Source organism: Phoca vitulina, unplaced genomic scaffold (genome assembly GCF_004348235.1).
Source record: "Phoca vitulina isolate PV1807 unplaced genomic scaffold, GSC_HSeal_1.0 scaffold23, whole genome shotgun sequence".
Taxonomy (NCBI): Eukaryota; Metazoa; Chordata; class Mammalia; order Carnivora; family Phocidae; genus Phoca; species Phoca vitulina.
In genome coordinates this window covers 25,332,690-25,351,760 of record NW_022589726.1, presented here as the reverse complement: position 1 = coordinate 25,351,760, position 19,071 = coordinate 25,332,690, and the positions used below count along the sequence as shown (strand labels likewise).

Here is a 19,071-nt window from a genome sequence, read left to right as displayed (position 1 = left end):
AAAGGAAATGATTAAGAGAGCTAAAGGTGACCTGCTAAGGATAAATGGATGCATGATATTATAAAAATGGCCCCCCAGGCAGGGGGCCAGGCAACAGAGAGCCTTGGAACCTTAACCTTAGCAAAGGAGCTTGATGTGTCGGACAACAGGAAGGCACTATGGGCTCTCAAATAGAAGGAATGGTGTTTTGTCAACACTGTCTGGAGAACGGGTCCTCGTGGGTAGGAAGGGATGAGACACTAAAGACAGAATAACTAAGATGAACGTGACATGAAGTAAAAACTATCCGGCAGCAGCAGTCAGAATGAAAGAGATTAAATGAATCCAAGAGAAAGTGGTCTATCAATAAAAGATTATTCCTTTAGGGAGTTCAGATTATACCAAACAATTTCCTATATTTTTGTTAATTTGAAGAAATGTCTTACAAACTGATTTCAGGGTTCATTAGTATCAACTACCAATTTCAGTAATTATATGTGATATGCAATTATATGAATGACTCACGCAGAATTATTTTCCTATTCTTGGTGTAACGACAAAGGGTTGGAGAGCAATAATGCCAATTATTTTAAGGGGTTTGGGAATCAGGAAGAAGCTTCCTCAACATAATGCACTATTGGATTGACACAGTATATCCCTGGCAACAATTATGCACTGAAGAGAAAAAGTTAGCAAAAGGATAACTTCTGAGGACACTCTCTGAAATGGAATGCCATGGTGGTCCTAACATAGTAATGAACAGTGGGATGTCAAGAAAGAAGATATAGTCACAACATCAAAAGCTCCTACAATTTTCATTTTAGAGAGAAGACACGTAGCAAAGAACCATTCTGAAAAACATGATGGCCAACCTAATTTTTGACAACTCTTATAGACTATATCTCCTAACAAGAGACCAAATGAAGGGGAAGTACTAAAATTTCACTAAGAATCTATAGGGAATGAGGGACAGTGAATGGATGGAGATGAATATATAATTTTGGAAATAAATACAGTAAACATATAGTTCACAAGAAATACAAAGTAGGCCAATATACTTCCAAATATTCAGATCCTTTATATCTAAAAGGTGAATAAAACATCCAATCATAAAATCTTAATATTAAACCATGTTTATAAATATCTAAAGAATTGCAAAACTCATTCGTGAATGAGAAGTTATCATCTACGTGGCTGAGATACCAGGGGAGGGGAGAGACAGAACTTAAAAGGAAAAAAGAAGGTGGGGAAGAAAAATCCTTCCTTAGCCCCACTTCCCTTAAGCTACTGCTCTCTCTTCCTCCTTCCCTTCATAGGCATACATCTGGAAGGAGTTCTGTCCCTTCATCAGATCCATTTTTTCCCATGACGCAATATTCAATGTGCTCCCAACTGGCTTTTGTCATCACCTTTGCACCCAACTTGCCATTGCTGATGTCCTCAGTGTCTTCCATAAAGTTCCATGCAAAGGACATCTTTCAGTCTTCCTCTTTCTTGCTAAGAAGCATTCCCCTTTCTTCTTGAAATTCTCTCTTTCTCTTGATTTCTGTGAGACTGCCTTCTTTTCTTTCCTCCTACATTTCAGCCACAGCTTTGCTGTCTCCATCACATATCTTTTCTATAAAATGCTCAAACCCTAGAGTTTTCAAGCCTCTCTAGGTAATTCCTTCCAGTTCTTCAACTACCATTTATATGCTAAATGATCCCAAATTTTATGTACAATTTAAACTTCTCTGAATTCCACATCCATGTATATTCAACTGACTACTCAACTGTGATGTCCCATAAGTACCCCAACCCAACATGATGATCTTCCCACCCAATCTGTTTCCTAAGTAAGCAGCACCGACATCTGCCTATTGCTCAGGCCAGAAACCTGAGTATCAACCTTGGAAACCTCTCTCCTCATCATCTCCTATCACCAGTTAATCAGAAGGACTGGTTTTACCTCACAAATGCTCTCAAATGCATCCACATCTCCATCTCCACTTTCAGCGTACGCTACTACTGTCTCCCGTGTGGTTTCCCACATCCAGTTTTACCTTCCATTCAGGCTGAAGCTGAAGTGATTTATTTAGAACACAAATGTGATCATGGCACTCCTCTGCTTAAAACTTCCATCGCCTACCCCCTTGTTCTTAGCATGAAACCCTTACTTAGACCTTACTGTGCCCTTCAAGGTCCTGCTGCCCTTCATCCATCCATCAGGCACCTCTCTCTGCTCTTCACCTTCTATCCGTTCTTACAAAGTGTTTCTCTCCACTTGGAGGCCTGGAGGCATGGTGAGTCCCCTACTAGGAAATTCCCTTCTTTCCCATCTTTACCTCTATGCCTAGCTGATGTTTACTTAATCTTCAGATTTCCAAAGAAACCTCTATTTTCTTCAAGCACTACCACCCATACAGATCAGCCCCTGTTAACCTATTTCTCTTCAGGGCACTTGCCACATGTGCAATTAAGTGCTCTTTGGTGTAATGACCTGTTTGTTATCTTTCTTGCCTGAGACACAATATCAGTCATGTATATATCTTATTTACTGCTTCACCTCTAGTATAGCCTTTAACAAAGTAGGCATTTAATAAATGTTTGCCAAATGAATAAATGAACTCCAACATTTACCAGTGCTATTTTAACCCTTATCAAGTAAACTGTGGTAAAAATCAATAGTCGCAATTACAGTCATATCATTAAAACAACCCCACAGATTCAGTAAACAAAATTTGCATCACTTACAAATTATCACTTGCTTATTTTTGTATATGATCACAGGTCTAATTTTTTCAAGGACCAGAACTCATAAGATCAGCTGACAGATAACATGTACAATTGCATAATTTTTTAACAATGTTGCTTCTAAGAAGTCAAACATCCTTAGAGTTAACAACAACAATAACAGAATGAAAAGGAAAACCAAATTTGATCAGAATACTGGAAAAAAAAAAACCTCAACATGAGTAACAAAAGATATAATACTAGAAGTCCTCATTATGAAAAATACAAGATCTCAATAATAAACCAACCAGTTTTTCCATCTTTTTCTTAACTTTTGAAGATTTTATCTTTAAATGACAAGGAAATAACATGAAGAAGAAATTTACAAACCATATTTCAGTATGATCCATTCAGAATGGAAAGCAGCTGCCAATTTGTGCTACATATTTATAAGTGAAAACAGTGATACAAACCTATTTTTAATAGGTTGCATTGAAAAGTTATTTAATCTAAATCTCTGGTCTCTTTTCTTGAATTCTTTCCTGTCTCAATAAATAGCAACACCATCCATGTGTTGCTCCAAACTTCAAAACTTAATCCCCTTGCCCTTGATCTCTCTTCAATTCTCCTCCACAGTAAACTATCTGCAAGTTATTTGCTCTATTTTCAAAAAATACCAAGAATATGCTCCTTCCTCTTCACCTCCCTCATCATTTCCTGGGTCCAGATCACCAACATCTTTGCCTAGACTACTGCAATAGCCCTCCAACTGGTCTTCCTATGTACGCTTCTGTTCTCCCCACCATATTTAACCCCATAATCTACAATTTAGTTAATCTAAAGCACTGCACCCATAGCTATCCTTTTCAATACAAGTGTTATCACTCCCCTAAAATCCTCATGAGCCTCTCTACATCACCTGGTCCTTACTTAATTCTTTAATTGCATCTTAACTGATTCATCTGCTGTATCACTTTATCCTTTCTTTCGGTTTCTAGAACATCCAAGATAGTTCCCACTTAGGGTCTTTCTACTTGCTATTGCTTCTGGTTGGAATGCTCTGTTCCAGATCTTTCTGTGGTGTTTCCCGATCATCAAGTCTCATGTCAACTGTCAACCTTCCCCCCTTAAGCCCCATAGATTTTCCTGACCATCTCATCTAAATTAATCCCCAATCAATCTCTATCACATCATCCTGTTTCATTTTCTTCCTATTATATATTACTACCTGAAACTGCCTTCTCTATTTCTATGGTTACCCACTGTCTAAAAAATTAGACCTGTGATCATATACAAAAATAAGCAACTGATAATTTGTATTCTCTGTCTTCCCCTTAGAACATGAGCTCCTGAGCACAGAAACCTATTCACCATTCACTATCCAGTACCCAGAAAAGTGCTTGGTACACAATAGGTGCTTACTAAATATTTATCACATGAGTGAATATACTTAACAACAACCAAAGAAGCAGCTCCGAATATAAATAATGACCATAAATATAGATTCAAAAAGAGGTATCGCATGAATTTATATCATGTAGGTTTCATATTACACACTTAGACGATATCAGTGGAGCTTATTTCATGTTAGAGATCTCAACTATCATAATGAAAAATACATTACTAAGTAAGTTTAAACCCATTTGTTATATAAAGCCTTTCAAAATGAGGAATTTTAAATAAATCTGCATTATAAATGGGGAAGGAAAGGCATGTCTTTCCTTCAGCAAAAAATATAATGGTCTCTTTAGGACTGAATCAGAAGCATTTGATGAAATACTTTGGAAAAAAGGGTCAACTTTTAAAAATAAATGCTGACTTTTACGGCAGAGAAAAATCTACTGAAAGCTAAGAGTAACAATAGAAATTGGTTTCCCAAGGGCCAATAAATCATCATGTAGCTAAACAGAGGCTGACAAATTTATAACTTGGAGGTTTTCTGTCTCCAAGGACCAATGGCACATTCTCGACACTTAAGAAAGGTAAGTCTAGAACCCTCCAGATGTCCAAACACCACTGTGTCAGTGTTCTTACTTGCAAGACCCATTAGCTAGTCACATAATTAATGAGAATCATTCAAATCTGTGCCTCTGGGAAATAATAAATTACTAGATCTCATGGACTTCCAGGATCTTCATGAACAGTATTTGTGAATGTCAAGGGCCCCCTCACAGTATTTGGACTGTTTCCATGAGAGGATAAACTACCTTGGATATTAGTTAAGATTCTAAAAAATAACTAGAAACCATTTACTCCACTGGAGCTATTTACTAAATACCACAGAGCATGAATGCAACCACTGAGATTACTTACAGCAGCAAACAAAAATAGCGGTGGGTACTTTGTCTTCCTGTTAATTGATTGCTTTTGTTAGACAACATTGTCTGGAAAAATCTGACTACAATTCTAACTGCAAGCCACAGTAATCATGTCAATATGTGAACTATCTGAATATCTAATTATGAAAAAAAGAAGGCAATTTCACAGTGGAAGTATTATTTTAATTCAAGAAACCAGCAATATTAACTCATTAGTCTGACATATAGCAGATAGTTAAAAAACTTTAATTTGAAAGATAATTATGTTTAGCTGATTAATATGCTTCAAATTAAATTCACTGCTTTTAATGGGCCCATCAACTTGACAACCTGGGAAATTAATATATTTTGCATGCAGTAATCCTAAGAAATTTATACAGCTGAGCTACATATCATTACAAGGATTACCTTCACAGTAGGCATTGTCCTCTCGAAGAGCCCTAAAACCATCTCGACAGCTACAAACAGCCCTGTCATTCAGATTTCTGCAGACAGAATTCTCCATGCAGTTATGTCTTTCAGAACAAAAGTCATAACCTACAAGAAAAAAGAAACTTATTAAGGTAAATGAAACTATGATTGATTTAATTTTGCCAACTAAATACTCTTTGATTTAGAAGGTATTTTTCCCTAAATTATTTTTTAATTTTTTATTGTTATGTTAATCACCATACATTACATCATTAGTTTTTGATCCAATGCTAGAGAACCACATGCTATGTGTACTAAAAGTGGTTCTTCATGTTTAACTCAGTTGTTTCCTACTTCAAGTTAATTCTGTCTTCTTTGTTTCTGACTTTATGTTTTCTAGTCCCTGATATTTGAATTATAGTCCTCCAAATATCTAAAACAAAGATTCTTGGAGTCCAAAATGGAGATTTACCATATAAAAGATAACCCAGTGAGAAGGTAATATGAGAACTAGAGGTTGAACATTATCAATACCTATGGATAGTACAGACCAGGCCAGATGAAATATGGACATTGCATATTTAAGAAATAAAAGAGCCTGACATCCTTAAAAAAAACTATAAATGTGCTAAAAAATGAAAATTACATCACTATAATCTAATTGTCTCTGGAAATCTGCACAGCATTGGATGTCCACTCAAAAGAAGGAAAAAAATTATGAATTACACAGATTTCAGATTCCAGAATCTTTATGAGAGGATGGAAAAATGGAACATTTTATGAACAGTGGTGCCAGTCATGTGTAATTCCTCAGGATCTCTTCTTCCTGTGTGAATCCCTTGTTCAAAGATCACCTAAAATGCTGAAATGAAAAGCTTAAACACTGGAATCCATATTGAATGGAAATTGCATGATTATATATCATTCAAACAATTTTCAAATTGCCTGATGCATAAGTTATCTGTCTAGTTTTACATCATCTAATGAATTATAATTTCAGTCCATGTGTAAAAGAAAAGAGGACTAGAGAAATGTATTTCATGTCGCTCAGAATAAACTCATCTGCCTATAGCCAAGGAAAGACTTTCACTTGAGCAAATCATGAAGATGGAAGTTCTAAATTGGCCCATCTTACTTGTAAGCAAATTCCTGGAGAACGCTGTGATTTAGTGGAAGGGCAGACTGAACTATACCGAGACTAGCAGGCATGCTCTTACAGCATGATGGTTGGTGTCCATTCTGATTGGCTGGTGCCCATAATGACTCTTTTGAATATCACCCCAGAGCTAAAGCATATGTCCCATGAAGTGCAACTACCATGGATAGTAAAAAGTGGTGTGGACAACTTAATAAGCCTTAAGAAGGATGATGTTCTCAAAATTCCGTGATGGCCTTAAATAGGGCAAGAAAAAATAAAATGAATTATGACATCTACAGAAATAAAATAAAACAGAACAGAGGTGTATATGAAGGACAGAACAATATATAGTCAATAACAGCATTTAAGTCACTTGATGACTATGTTTTCTTAATACGATTCTTCACAATCTACTTTCTCACGTGGAAGGCCAAACAAGTAAAAGGTTCATTCTTAAGAAGAGGAAAAGTTAAAAATATTTTCTCCTAGAGTCCTTTCCTTCCTTTCTTCTTCAAGTAGCTAAATTGAGACCATATTTCTTAAAATGGATCCTATTGTCTTTTTACAATGCCTGAGAAGAAATCATTTCAGCGAAAAAGTCATCTTCATTTTCTACCCAATAGCTCAGCACCTCACCAACCTATATGAAAAGTCTCCAAAAAAAAATTTCACATTTATTCGAAAACTGAACAAAGTTACTATAAAAACTGGCCCACTCCTTTAAGATATACACAGAATCAAGAGATCATGTTCTAACATACCGCTAAATCTCTGTATAATTGTACCTGCAATGTTTCAAACAACTCCTAGAGAGCTGTGACTAAGGCCAGGTACTGTCCTGAGGCATTTTTATTTTTCTTTCCTAAGTTTTTATTTTTCAAAACTTTCAATTTGTCACTTTGCTGCATTTTCTCTTTTCTCATTTTTCAGACTTCGCCCAATCTATGCTATCACTGTCAATGGTATACAGTCCATTTTTATTATGGTCCCTTTCCAGTTCTGCCTAAGTAATGCTCAGACCTCTTATCTCAGGATCGAATATCACACACACATTCACCATACAGCGCTAATTGCTGTGAGAATTTTCCCGCTATAAGATAACGATGTGATCCCACTTTGACTGTTTTAGGTTCAGCGAGGGAGTATTTTACTTTTTATCAGATGGGTTTTTTTTTTAAATTGACCCAGAGACTTGAAAGCTAAAAATTTTGTCAATCAAATTCTAATTTACTCTAAACAATGTCAGATAGCTATTTTGATTTATTTTCTCAACAAATAAGTTAACTCTATTCGTTGTTTTACTGCTTAGATACAAAATGCCAGTGTCAAAAGACTATTGACAGGTAGAAAATTCCAACTCAATTAAAGTGGGTTGTTTCCAATCTATAGGTAATAACTTCAAAAACTCAGAGTATGAGTTGGATAGCTCTATTACCTTCATACCTGCATCTCTAGTCAGAGGTGCTTGGCTTTTGAAGTTGAAAGACCTGGATTCACATTTCAATCTCTATTACTTACTGGCCGTATAAATTACTAGTTGTGTAAGTTAATTAACCTTTCTAAACCTTAAGGTTTACTCACCTGTAAGAGTAAGATAATATCTAGCTCACCAAAATGTAAAGTTCTAATGAGATCATCTATGTAAAAGCATAATTGTATAGTATTTGTTAATAATTAAAGCAATTAGAGTATTACCAATAAGCCTAAACCAAATATGCTGAGGCATCTATCACAGAAGAAAATTCAAGTATTTATTATAGACGGATGGATCTAATCTAATCTAATACAATCTAGCCTTTGTTTCCCACTTTGGATTTTAACTGCAAGGATACCAAGTTTTCTATTCCTTTTATAAGTTTTGCAAATTTACATGAAGTTGTGTGTCTTGTTAAGTATAGCTCTTTCCATAAAATATTAATATGCATATCTCTACAAGTAGGTAAGTAGAAAAGGTGGATACAACAGATTATGAGTAAGAACAATATACATAAAGGTTATACGTAATCATCAGGAGAAAAGGGGCACCTGGGTGGCTCAGTCGGTTAAGCAGCCAACTCTTGATTTTGGCTCAGGTCATGATCTCAGGGTCATGAGATCAAGCCCCACATGGGGCTTCGCACTCAGCATGGGGTCTGCTCCCTCTTCCTCTGCTCCTCCCCCCACTCATGCTCTCTCCTTTCTCTCTCTCTCTCTCCTCACATAAATAAATAAATAAAATCTTTAAAAAAAAATCAGGAGAAAGAGAATAAATAACTTTGAGGTGAATATTTGTTGGTTTTTGTCCACAAGCATCTATTCTTCCTTTTTCTGGGGGAATAAAAAAACAACCTAGTCATACTTTGGATGAACCAGTCACCCCTACTGTTAGCCCATGTGCTTATAGGAAGATAGACTCTACTGCCCCACTGGATAATCAATGCATCCCACTAGCCTAGACACAATAATTTTTTCAGGTCTGGGTTTCTGATCCAGTTCGGGCCAATGAAGATGATTAAAATTCAATTATGGGACTTTTGTTTAACTCCTGAGGACACTGAACATTTTTTCTTCATCTACTTGAGTATCATAATGATGCGAGCATAAGAATGTCAGAGGTCTAGCTGAAAACACATAGAGTCTGAAAATAAAGCCACTTCTGAGGAGGCAAACTGAGATCCATCGAGGCAAAGGGGCAGGATTTGACAGCTGTATAAAGCTGCTTATGGGAGCCTTATGTTCCATTTTTTGCTTACATCAGTTGGATTGGTTGTTTTATTACTTGCACCTAAAAGAATACTAACTTATTTAGGTATTATTTGCAGGATGATGGATAATCCTGATTTTTCCCAAATGGTTCATGTGCATGGATGTATATTTTTTTAAAAAGTACTAATTGTGATGGAATTCTTTTAATGTGTATTAAAAAAGAGATGAATCTAACAAATAATGCCATTATTTTGTGGCTAGCATTATTTGGAACGAAACTAAATTTTTAAAAAATGAGCGACTAACAGTGATATAAAAATTAAATAATGTTATTAGTGATACATAAATAACAAAAATCATGAAGGTATAATTGAATAAGGTGGGAAACTATGGATTATCCAGAAGTTGAGAGAAGACTATACCCACTGAACCTTCTACATATAGATGTCGCTACTACTTATAATTACAGGCCTGGATGAAGTAAGTGCTAAATTAAAGTGGGGCATCCAGTGAATAGGACTTACTGGTATTATAAACAGAGAAAGGAGTTGCCGAGGGATGAGGAGAAGGGAAGGGCTACAAATATGAAAACTCTATCACATCCTTTCTGTATCTTTCTAAGTCAGAGTCCTCACTGTATCAGAGTGTCTGTCATGTTGTAATTTGTTACAAGCTTCCTTGAAGGGGCTCTCAAACATGAACAAAGTGAAAAGAACATTCCTGCTACACAGCTTCCGGGCTACTATGACACAGGATGGGCAGCGGCAGAGTACCTAGAAAACAGTCTTGGTAGGATTAGATTTGGAGCCAAGAGATTTGGGGCCTTATTTCGGTGCACAGCTTTGCTTCTAGCACTGGCCAAGGCCTCCGGTGGAAAGGTCAACACTTTCTTCTCATGCTCTGTCCTCAGGGAATATTTAATAACTGTTTTTGAAGAACTTACTTTTTCAGATGTGAACACAGCATCCTTAGCACTAGGCAGACAGGCCTGGAAACTAGAGGCCAATTATATTACAAATGCATTTGTCACAACATATGTGTAGGTGTTAACTCAAAATTTAAGTCTCTAGAACTTGACTCTTTTTAGTTTAAGCACCAGAGAATGCCAGGAAACTCATTTGTTTATTCTATATACTTGAAATCAGAAATAAAGCAATCTTTATTATAAATGGTGCTAATTGTTTCAAGATGAACCAACTTGTTCAATTTCAGTTCCAGTACTATCTAAGCTAGTAGTTTTCAATCCTGGCTGTGTAAAAAAAATTTATCAGAGAGTTTTTTATTTGTTCATTTTGTTTTTTAATGGTGATACCACGGCTCCATCTCCTAGCAATTAGATCAGAATCTCAGGGGGAGGGGGTGTAGGTCACAGTATATTTCAGCACTGTATTCTGAGTGTGCTGGGTAAACACATTAATTCTTAAAACTACAAACAATTTAAATATAATACAATTTTTGTAGCCAGTTTTTCCATTTCTTAACTTACTTTTTAAAAATATATCAAGGCTCTTTTAAAAATAAATGGATGTAATCAAGGCTTCTCTTGATATCTGAAAGGCCCTCTCTCAGCTATTTAAATCTTGTCCTAGCCAACCTTGTCTCCTTTCTGTGCTGTTCACCTTGCTAATCTCTAAGGAGCTCCTGAACCCTTCCAGGCCATTAAAGATGGCCACAAATTTTCAACACTTCTACCATGGTGGGGTCTATTCCTCCCATTCCTCTTGAATCTGGGCTTGCTTATAACTCTTTTGACCAGAGGAATCTTGGAAAAGTGAGGCTGTGTCAGTTCCAGACCTGGTCTTTAAGAGCCCCAAACCACCATTTAAGAAGTGTGATCACCATCTTCATGGGACAGGTCACAGGGAGAAGTCTTGAGATTCTGTGCAGAGGGAGAGTGTTTCAGATATACTCCGTCTTCCTGTCACCCCCACTGAGATGCCTAGCATATAGTGAGGCCATCTTGTACCTTTTCGCCCAGTCCAGCTGAGTGACTCCACTTACCACCATGTGGAGCAGAAGAATCACCTAAATTCCGGACATACAATATTGCAATATATAACGAAATTGCTGTTTTAAAACAGAGTGTAAAGCCTAAACCCAGCAGGGGAAGAGAAATAATAAAGATCAGAGCAGAAATCAATGAAATAGAAACCAAAAGAATAATAGAACAGATCAACGAAACTAGGAGCTGGTTCTCTGAAAGAATTAATAAGATTGATAAACCCCTGGCCAGACTTATCAAAAAGAAAAGAGAAAGGACCCAAACAAATAAAATCACGAATGAAAGAGGAGAGATCACAGCCAACACCAAAGAAATACAAACAATTATAAGAACATATCATGAGAACTATATGCCAGCAAATTAGATAATCTGGAAGAAATGGATGCATTCCTACAGATGTATAAACTACCAAAACTGAACTAGGAAGAAATAGAAAACCTGAACAGACCCATAACCAAAAATCTCCCAACAAAGAAAAGCCCGGGGCCAGATGGCTTCCCAGGGGAATTCTACCAAACATTTAAAGAAGAATTAATACCTATTCTTGTGAAACTGTTCCAAAAAATAGAAATGGAAGGAAAACTTCCAAACTCGTTCTATGAGGCCACCATTACCTTGATCCCAAAACCAGACAAAGACCCCATCAAAAAGGAGAATTACAGACCAATATCCCTGATGAACAGGGATGCAAAAATTCTCACCAAAATACTAGCCAGTAGGATCCAACAGTACATTAAAAGGATTATTCACCACGACCAAGTGGGATTTATTCCTGGGCTGCAAGTTTGGTTCAACATCCACAAATCAATCAATGTGATACAATACATTAATAAAAGAAAGAACAGGAACCATATGATCCTCTCAATAGATGCAGAAAAAGCATTTGACAAAGTACAGCATCCTTTCTTGATCAAAACTCTTCAGAGTTAGGGATAGAGGGTACATACCTCAATATCATAAATGCATCGATGAAAAACCCACAGCAAATATCATGCTCAATGGGGAAAAACTGAGAGCTTTCCCCCTAAGGTCAGGAACATGGCAGGGATGTCCACTATCACCACTGCTATTCAACATAGTACTAGAAGTCCTAGCCACAGCAATCAGACAACAAAAAGAAATAAAAGGCATCTGAATTGGCAAAGAAGAAGTCAAACTCTCACTCTTTGCAGATGAAAAGATACTTTATGTGGAAAACCCAAAAGACTCCACCCCAAAACTGCTAGAACTCATACAGGAATTCAGTAAAGTGGCAGGATATAAAATCAATGCACAGAAATCAGTGGCATTCCTATACACCAACAACAAGACAGAAGAAAGAGAAATTAAGAAGTTGATCCCATTTATAATTGCACCCAAAACCATAAGATACCTAGGAATAAATCTAACCAAAGAGGCAAAGAATCTGTACTCAGAAAACTATAAAATACTCATGAAAGAAATTGAGGAAGACACAAAGAAATGGAAAAACGTTCCATGCTCATGGATTGGAAGAACAATTATTATGAAGAGGTCAATGCTACCTAGAGCAATCTACACATTTAATGCAATCCCTATCAAAATACTTTCCACTTTTTTCAAAGAAATGGAACAAATAATCCTAAAATTTGTATGGAACCAGAAAAGACCCCTAATAGCCAGAGGAATGTTGAAAAAGAAAAGAAAAGCTGGTGGCATCACAATTCCGACTTCAAGCTCTATTACAAAGCTGTAATCATCAAGACAGTACGGTCCTGGCACAAAAACAGACACATAGATCAATGGAACAGAATAGAGAGCCCAGAAATGGACCCTCAACTCTATGGTCAACTAATCTTCGACAAAGCAGGAAAGAATGTCCAATGGAAAAAAGACAGTCTCTTCAAAAAATGGTGTTGGGAAATTGGACAGCCACATGCAGAAGAATAAAACTGGACCATTTCCTTACACCACACACAAAAATAGACTCCAAATGGTTGAAAGACCTAAATGTGAGACGGGAGTCCATCAACATCCTAAAGGAGAACACAGGCAGCAACCTCTTCGACCTCAGCCACAGCAACTTCTTCCTAGAAACATCGCCAAAGGCAAGGGAAGCAAGGGCAAAAATGAACTACTGGGACTTCATCAAGATAAAAAGCTTTTGCAAAGCAAAGGAAACAGTCAACAAAACCAAAAGACAACCAACAGAATGGGAGAAGATATTTGCAAATGACATATCAGATAAAGGGCTAGTATCCAAAATCTATAAAGAACTTATCAAACTCAACACCCAAAGAACAAATGATCCAATCAAGAAATGGGCAGAAGACATGAACAGACATTTTTCCAAAGAAGACATCCAAATGGCCAACAGACACATGAAAAAGTGCTCAACATCGCTCGGCATCAGGGAAATCCAAGTCAAAACCTCAATGAGATACCACCTCACACCAGTCAGAATGGCTAAAATTAACAAGTCAGGAAACGACAGATGTTGGCGGGGATGCGGAGAAAGGGGAACCCTCCTACACTGTTGGTGGGAATGCAAGCTGGTGCAGCCACTCTGGAAAACAGTATGGAGGTTCCTCAAAAGTTGAAAAGAGAGCTACCATACAACCCAGCAATTGCACTACTGGGTATTTACCCCAAAGATACAAAAGTAGGGATCTGAAGGGGTACGTGCTCCCCGATGTTTATAGCAGCAATATCCAGAATAGCCAAACTATGGAAAGAGCCAAGATGTCCACCGACAGATGAATGGATAAAGAAGATGTGGTATATATACACAATGGAATATTATGCAGCCATCAAAAGGAATGAAATCTTGCCATTTGCAACAACGTGGATGGAACTGGAGGGTGTTATGCTGAGCGAAATAAGTCAATCAGAGAAAGACATGTATCATATGATCTCACTGATATGAGGAATTCTTAATCTCAGGAAACAAACTGAGGATTGCTGGAGTGGTGGTGGGTGGGAGGGATGGGGTGGCTGGATGATAGACATTGAGGAGGGTATGTGCTATGCTGAGCGCTGTGAATTGTGTAAGACTGTTGAATCACAGACCTGCACCTCTGAAACAAATAATACATTACATGTTAAAAAAAAAAAAAAAGAAGATAGTAGGAAGGGAAAAATGAAGGAGGGGGAATCAGAGGGGGAGACGAACCATGAGAGACTATGGACTCTGAGAAACAAACTGAGGGTTCTAGAGGGGGGATGGGTTAGCCTGGTGATGGGTATTAAAGAGGGCACATTCTGCATGGAGCACTGCATGTTATACGCAAACAATGAATCATGGAACACTACATCAAAAACTAATGATGTAATGTATGGGGATTAACATAACATAATAAAATAAATAAATAAACACACTTTCCAATTAAATAAATAAATAAATAAATAAGTAAATAAAATAAACCACTGAGTGTTGGGACAGTTTGTCACGCAACAATAGCTAACAGCTCAAAGTGTGGGCTCACTGACCAGTAGCATCAGAATCACCAGGGAGCTTCTCAGACATGCAGGGTTTTTGGGTGGACCCCAGACCTACTGACTTAGGATCTACATTTTACTAAGATCCCTAGGTTATCTGTATGCACATTGAAACTTGAGAAGCACTGGTTTAGCCAACCTTTGGTGGCCAAAGGAACTGTAGTTAAGCTGCAGACTGAGTGCAGTTCTCAAATCAAGTAAGTGGGATGAGCATTTCTGATTCGTATCCAATCGCACACACGCTCTGTCCAAGGCACTGCCTCAGGCACTGTGAAGACGAAAACTGAGACGGCCTTGCTGTCTGTCTATTTGATATAATCCTTTTCAGTAGTATTCCTTAGTTCCTTTCCTTTGAAAGCTCCTTGAAGGGTAGACCAAGTCTTAAACCACTTTGAAATTCCAAAGTACCTTTCACAGAACTGGGATTTTAAAACTCTTAATTGAATGGATGGAAGAAAGGGCTAAAAAGAACAAAACAAAACTGCACCACCCTGTTAAAAATGGGAGGGGGGATCTTATGTCTACTTTTAATAGACATAGTGTAAAGGAAATAGAATGCTATATGTTTTATAAGGTTTCTTTTTCTTACTTTTTTTTTTCCATTTAAGCTTTCCTTTGCATCCCCATAAAAGCCATTATTCAAACAAGTACTAGCAGCTCATTTAGGGCAGTTTGTTATATAGTACCAACTACGTCAGTTATGAGCATCTACTACATCTCAGGTGCCACAGGAGGTGTTAAAGATATAGAGATGAATATAAAGACCTAGCCCTGCTCCCCAGGTGCGAAGTCCAACAAAGGAGACCGAGTCACAAACAATAATTTCAATAGAATACAGACTTAGGATGAATTGACTTACAATTTTTCGCCTTTACAATGAACAAAAGCGATAGGCATTCCGTAGAAAACTGTACTTCGAATTTTGATCTATTCCTGGGCTACTGATACACAGTACGAACCTCTCTCCCAAGGCTGGGGCAGTGAACCCTGAGCTCCCAGAGGGTAAACAACTGATACACTTAACAACCACTCTATACCCTACAGCCACTGTTTTTCACTTTCATTACAGCATTCAATAAATTACACGAGATATTCAACAACTTCTTATAAAATAGGTTTGGTGTTAGATGACTTTGCCCAATTGTAAGCTAACATACAGGGGTACCTCAGAGACACTGCTGGTTCAGTTCCAGGCCACCACAATAGAGCAAAAATTGCAATAAAAAAGTCAAATAAATTTTTGGTTTCCCAATGCATATAAAAGTTATGTTTATGCTATATTGTAGTCTATTAATTGCACAATAGAATTATGTCTAAAAAATGTACATACCTTAATTTAGAAATGCCTTGCTAAAAAGTGCTAGCCATCATCTGAACTTTCAGTGAGTTGTAATCACTGATCACAGATCACCATAAGAATTATAATAAAAGTGAAAAAATTTGGAATATTGTGAGATTTACCAAAATGTGACACACAGACATGAAGAGAGCAAATGCTGTTGGAAAAATGGAGCCCATGGACTCGCTTGACACCAGGTTGCCATGAACCTTCAGTTTGTAAAAACACAGTATCTACAGAGCACAATAAAGTGCAGCATAATAAAGTGAGGTATGCCTACAAGTCTTCTGAGGACACTGATGGCAGACTAGGCTAAGCTATGGTGTTCGATAGGTTAGATGTATTAAATGCCTTTTTGACTTAATGATATTTTCAACTTACGGGGTTACAGAGACATAACCCCATCATAAATTGAGGAAGACATGTACAGAAAGGCACATATAGTCTTGTGGCGGGTAGGGATCTTAAAGAGTTCCACATAATTACTCCTTTTGCTTAATGTTTCAATCTATAATAAAATACGAAGTTTTAGAACCAATAGTGATGGGAAACTCACTGCCTCCTGAGGCAGCCTGCTGCATTTGTGAAGAGCTCAAACTTTACTGTTTTCTTATATTTAACTAAAACTCTAAGTCCCTTCTACTTATTGGTCCTAGGCCTATCATCACAGAGGCAACACAGAATGAGCGATGCATGTCTGATGGCCTCACTCTTCTCAGGAGGACAGAAGCCTATGGGTGAAGGAGAGTGGAATTGAGAGGAGAGGGATCTGAAGTACTCGAAATGAAAATTATACAAAGTCAATTCCAAAACAAACAAAAGGAAAGGGAAATCAAACCAGAAAAAAAAAAAGAAAAAGAGAAAGAGAAAGAAAGAAAAAAGAAAACCAATAAGATAACTCAGCACTGCTGTGTCAATTTCTTTGGCAAAGTCATGCTGACTCAGAACGAGTACACAGAAAGAAGTTTAAAGACCCAGAGCTTGACATACAGAGCAAAAATGTATGGAAACATCTTGATATTAACTCAATAACTATAATAAATATTCTGTGACTACCTACTATCTACCCAATTAGGTAAGAATTTAAGAAAATACTGTTATTCTTTGGAAATAACTTGCTTATAAAACTTTCTATTTCCTGTCAGTTAAACTAGACTCCAACAATGACATGCACATAAATCTTACTTTACGAAAAAGTCTTACCTTTACAAACTTTGCAACAGCTATGAGACAAGGTAATCTGCTGAGATTCTGGACAATCCAAAGCCGGACAGCCAGAACTTTCAACCAGCTTCATGGTTTGGTCCTATGAGACAACAGAAAATAAACCCTTCAAACCTCTGAATTTGGACATACTAAGAAGTTCCTCGATCTTCTGAGCATCTGAGAAGGCTCTTTACCCACAAGAGAAAAATTTTCATCCTGAGAACCTCTGCATAGGTCACAGGCTCACTCACAAAATGACATTAAGTCATAACTGGAAAGCCTTTAAAATGGACCAGCAGCTCTGGGAATAGGAGCATAACACATTGCATCCATATAAATAATTTGCCAAACAACTAGGGAATCCTAAAAAATTCCTTTAGTTTCATAACACATTTGCACATCCAGATGACAACCGTGGCACAAACACGGCTTGAATTAGATCAATGGCCCACATTGAAAAAAAACAATAAATAAAAACTGAGCCTTGTAAACATTCTCATTTCAAACTTTTCTAGACTATTATGAAGAGATTCTGACAGGTGATTAAGGTAAGGAATATTGGGGATCTCTCCCCAAACCATAAAGGAAATGAAGGCAGGATTTGGTTGGCTTCTATACTGTCAACCTCCTATCTCTTAAGAACAGGGGTCATTAACTAAAGCAGCATATAAGCAATAAAATGTTGGAACTTGTAGGCTTCCATTTTAACACTGCTCAAAAGCTTAAATTTTTAGATGTCATTTCTATTAAGTACTACTCTTATGGAAGAAGTACTCATTTCAACATTTCCATCTTCCTGGAGTATCTGTAGAAAAGAGATCATGATTTGAAAATGATCTTACCAAGAACGTGGTAGGACCATACGATCCTGTAATTCTACTGGGTTTTTTTCCTCAAAAAAAAAAACCCCAAAACACTAATTCAAAAAGACATATGCACCCTGATGCTTACTGCAGCATTATTTACAATAGCCAAGATGTGGAAGCAAACTAAGTGTCCATTGATAGATGAATGGATAAAGAGGATGTGAGACAAACAAATAAGGAATATTACTTAGCCATGAAAAAGAAATGAAATGTCGTCATTTATGACAACATGGATGGACCGAGGAAGTATAATGCTAAGTGAAATGTCAGACAGAAAAAGACAAATACATATAATTTCACTTACATGTGCAATCTAAAAAACGAAACAAAAACAGAAATAGACTCATAAATACAGAAAACAAACTGGTGGTTGCCAGAAGGGAGGGGCAGTAGGGGATGGGTAAAATAGGTAAAGGAGATTAAGAGGTACAAATTTCCAGTTATAAAACAAATAAATCACAAGGGTGAAAAATACAGCATAGGGACTACAGTCAATAATATTGTAATAACATTGTATGATTACAGATGATAACTACACTCGTCGTGGTGAGCATTTCATAATGTATATAATTGTTGCATCACTACGTTGTACACCTGAAACTAGGAGAATAGTGTATGTCAGCTACACTTAAAAAAAAAATGAGTGGTAGGAGACATGGATCTAGTGGAGTCAAATGCTAATCTTCCTTTGGTTTGACAATACTATCCATTCTGGTAATCTTATTTTCAGAACCACAGTGTTTTCCAGTGTTACTATTAAAGTTACAGACCCCCAGGACACACTTTCAAGGCCACAAAAGTGAAAATAAAGAAAAAATGAAGGACTAGTGTCCACAGCCCAGGAAATAAAAGCTTGGGAGAGCTGTGAATTATGTAAAGGTATAAATACAGAAACTAAGGGGTCTGAAGGGAAGGGAAACAATGGAAGTTCTTAATGTCAAGAATTTAGTCTGGGGCGC

At 37.1% G+C, this 19,071-nt stretch overlaps 1 protein-coding gene across 4 annotated transcripts in view; it reads right to left on the bottom strand.

Annotated features, from left to right (window-relative positions):
• NELL2 (neural EGFL like 2) overlaps positions 1–19,071 on the bottom strand; it is a 324,370-nt gene that overhangs the window by 167,488 nt on the left and 137,811 nt on the right. For all 4 annotated transcript variants that reach the window (XM_032420483.1, XM_032420482.1, XM_032420484.1 and 1 more), the window contains 2 exons: positions 17,244–17,346; positions 5,418–5,546 (listed from right to left, as the gene is read on the bottom strand). In XM_032420483.1, the coding sequence (XP_032276374.1) occupies positions 5,418–5,546; positions 17,244–17,346 (232 nt within the window). The remainder of the gene's footprint in view (positions 1–5,417; positions 5,547–17,243; positions 17,347–19,071) is intronic.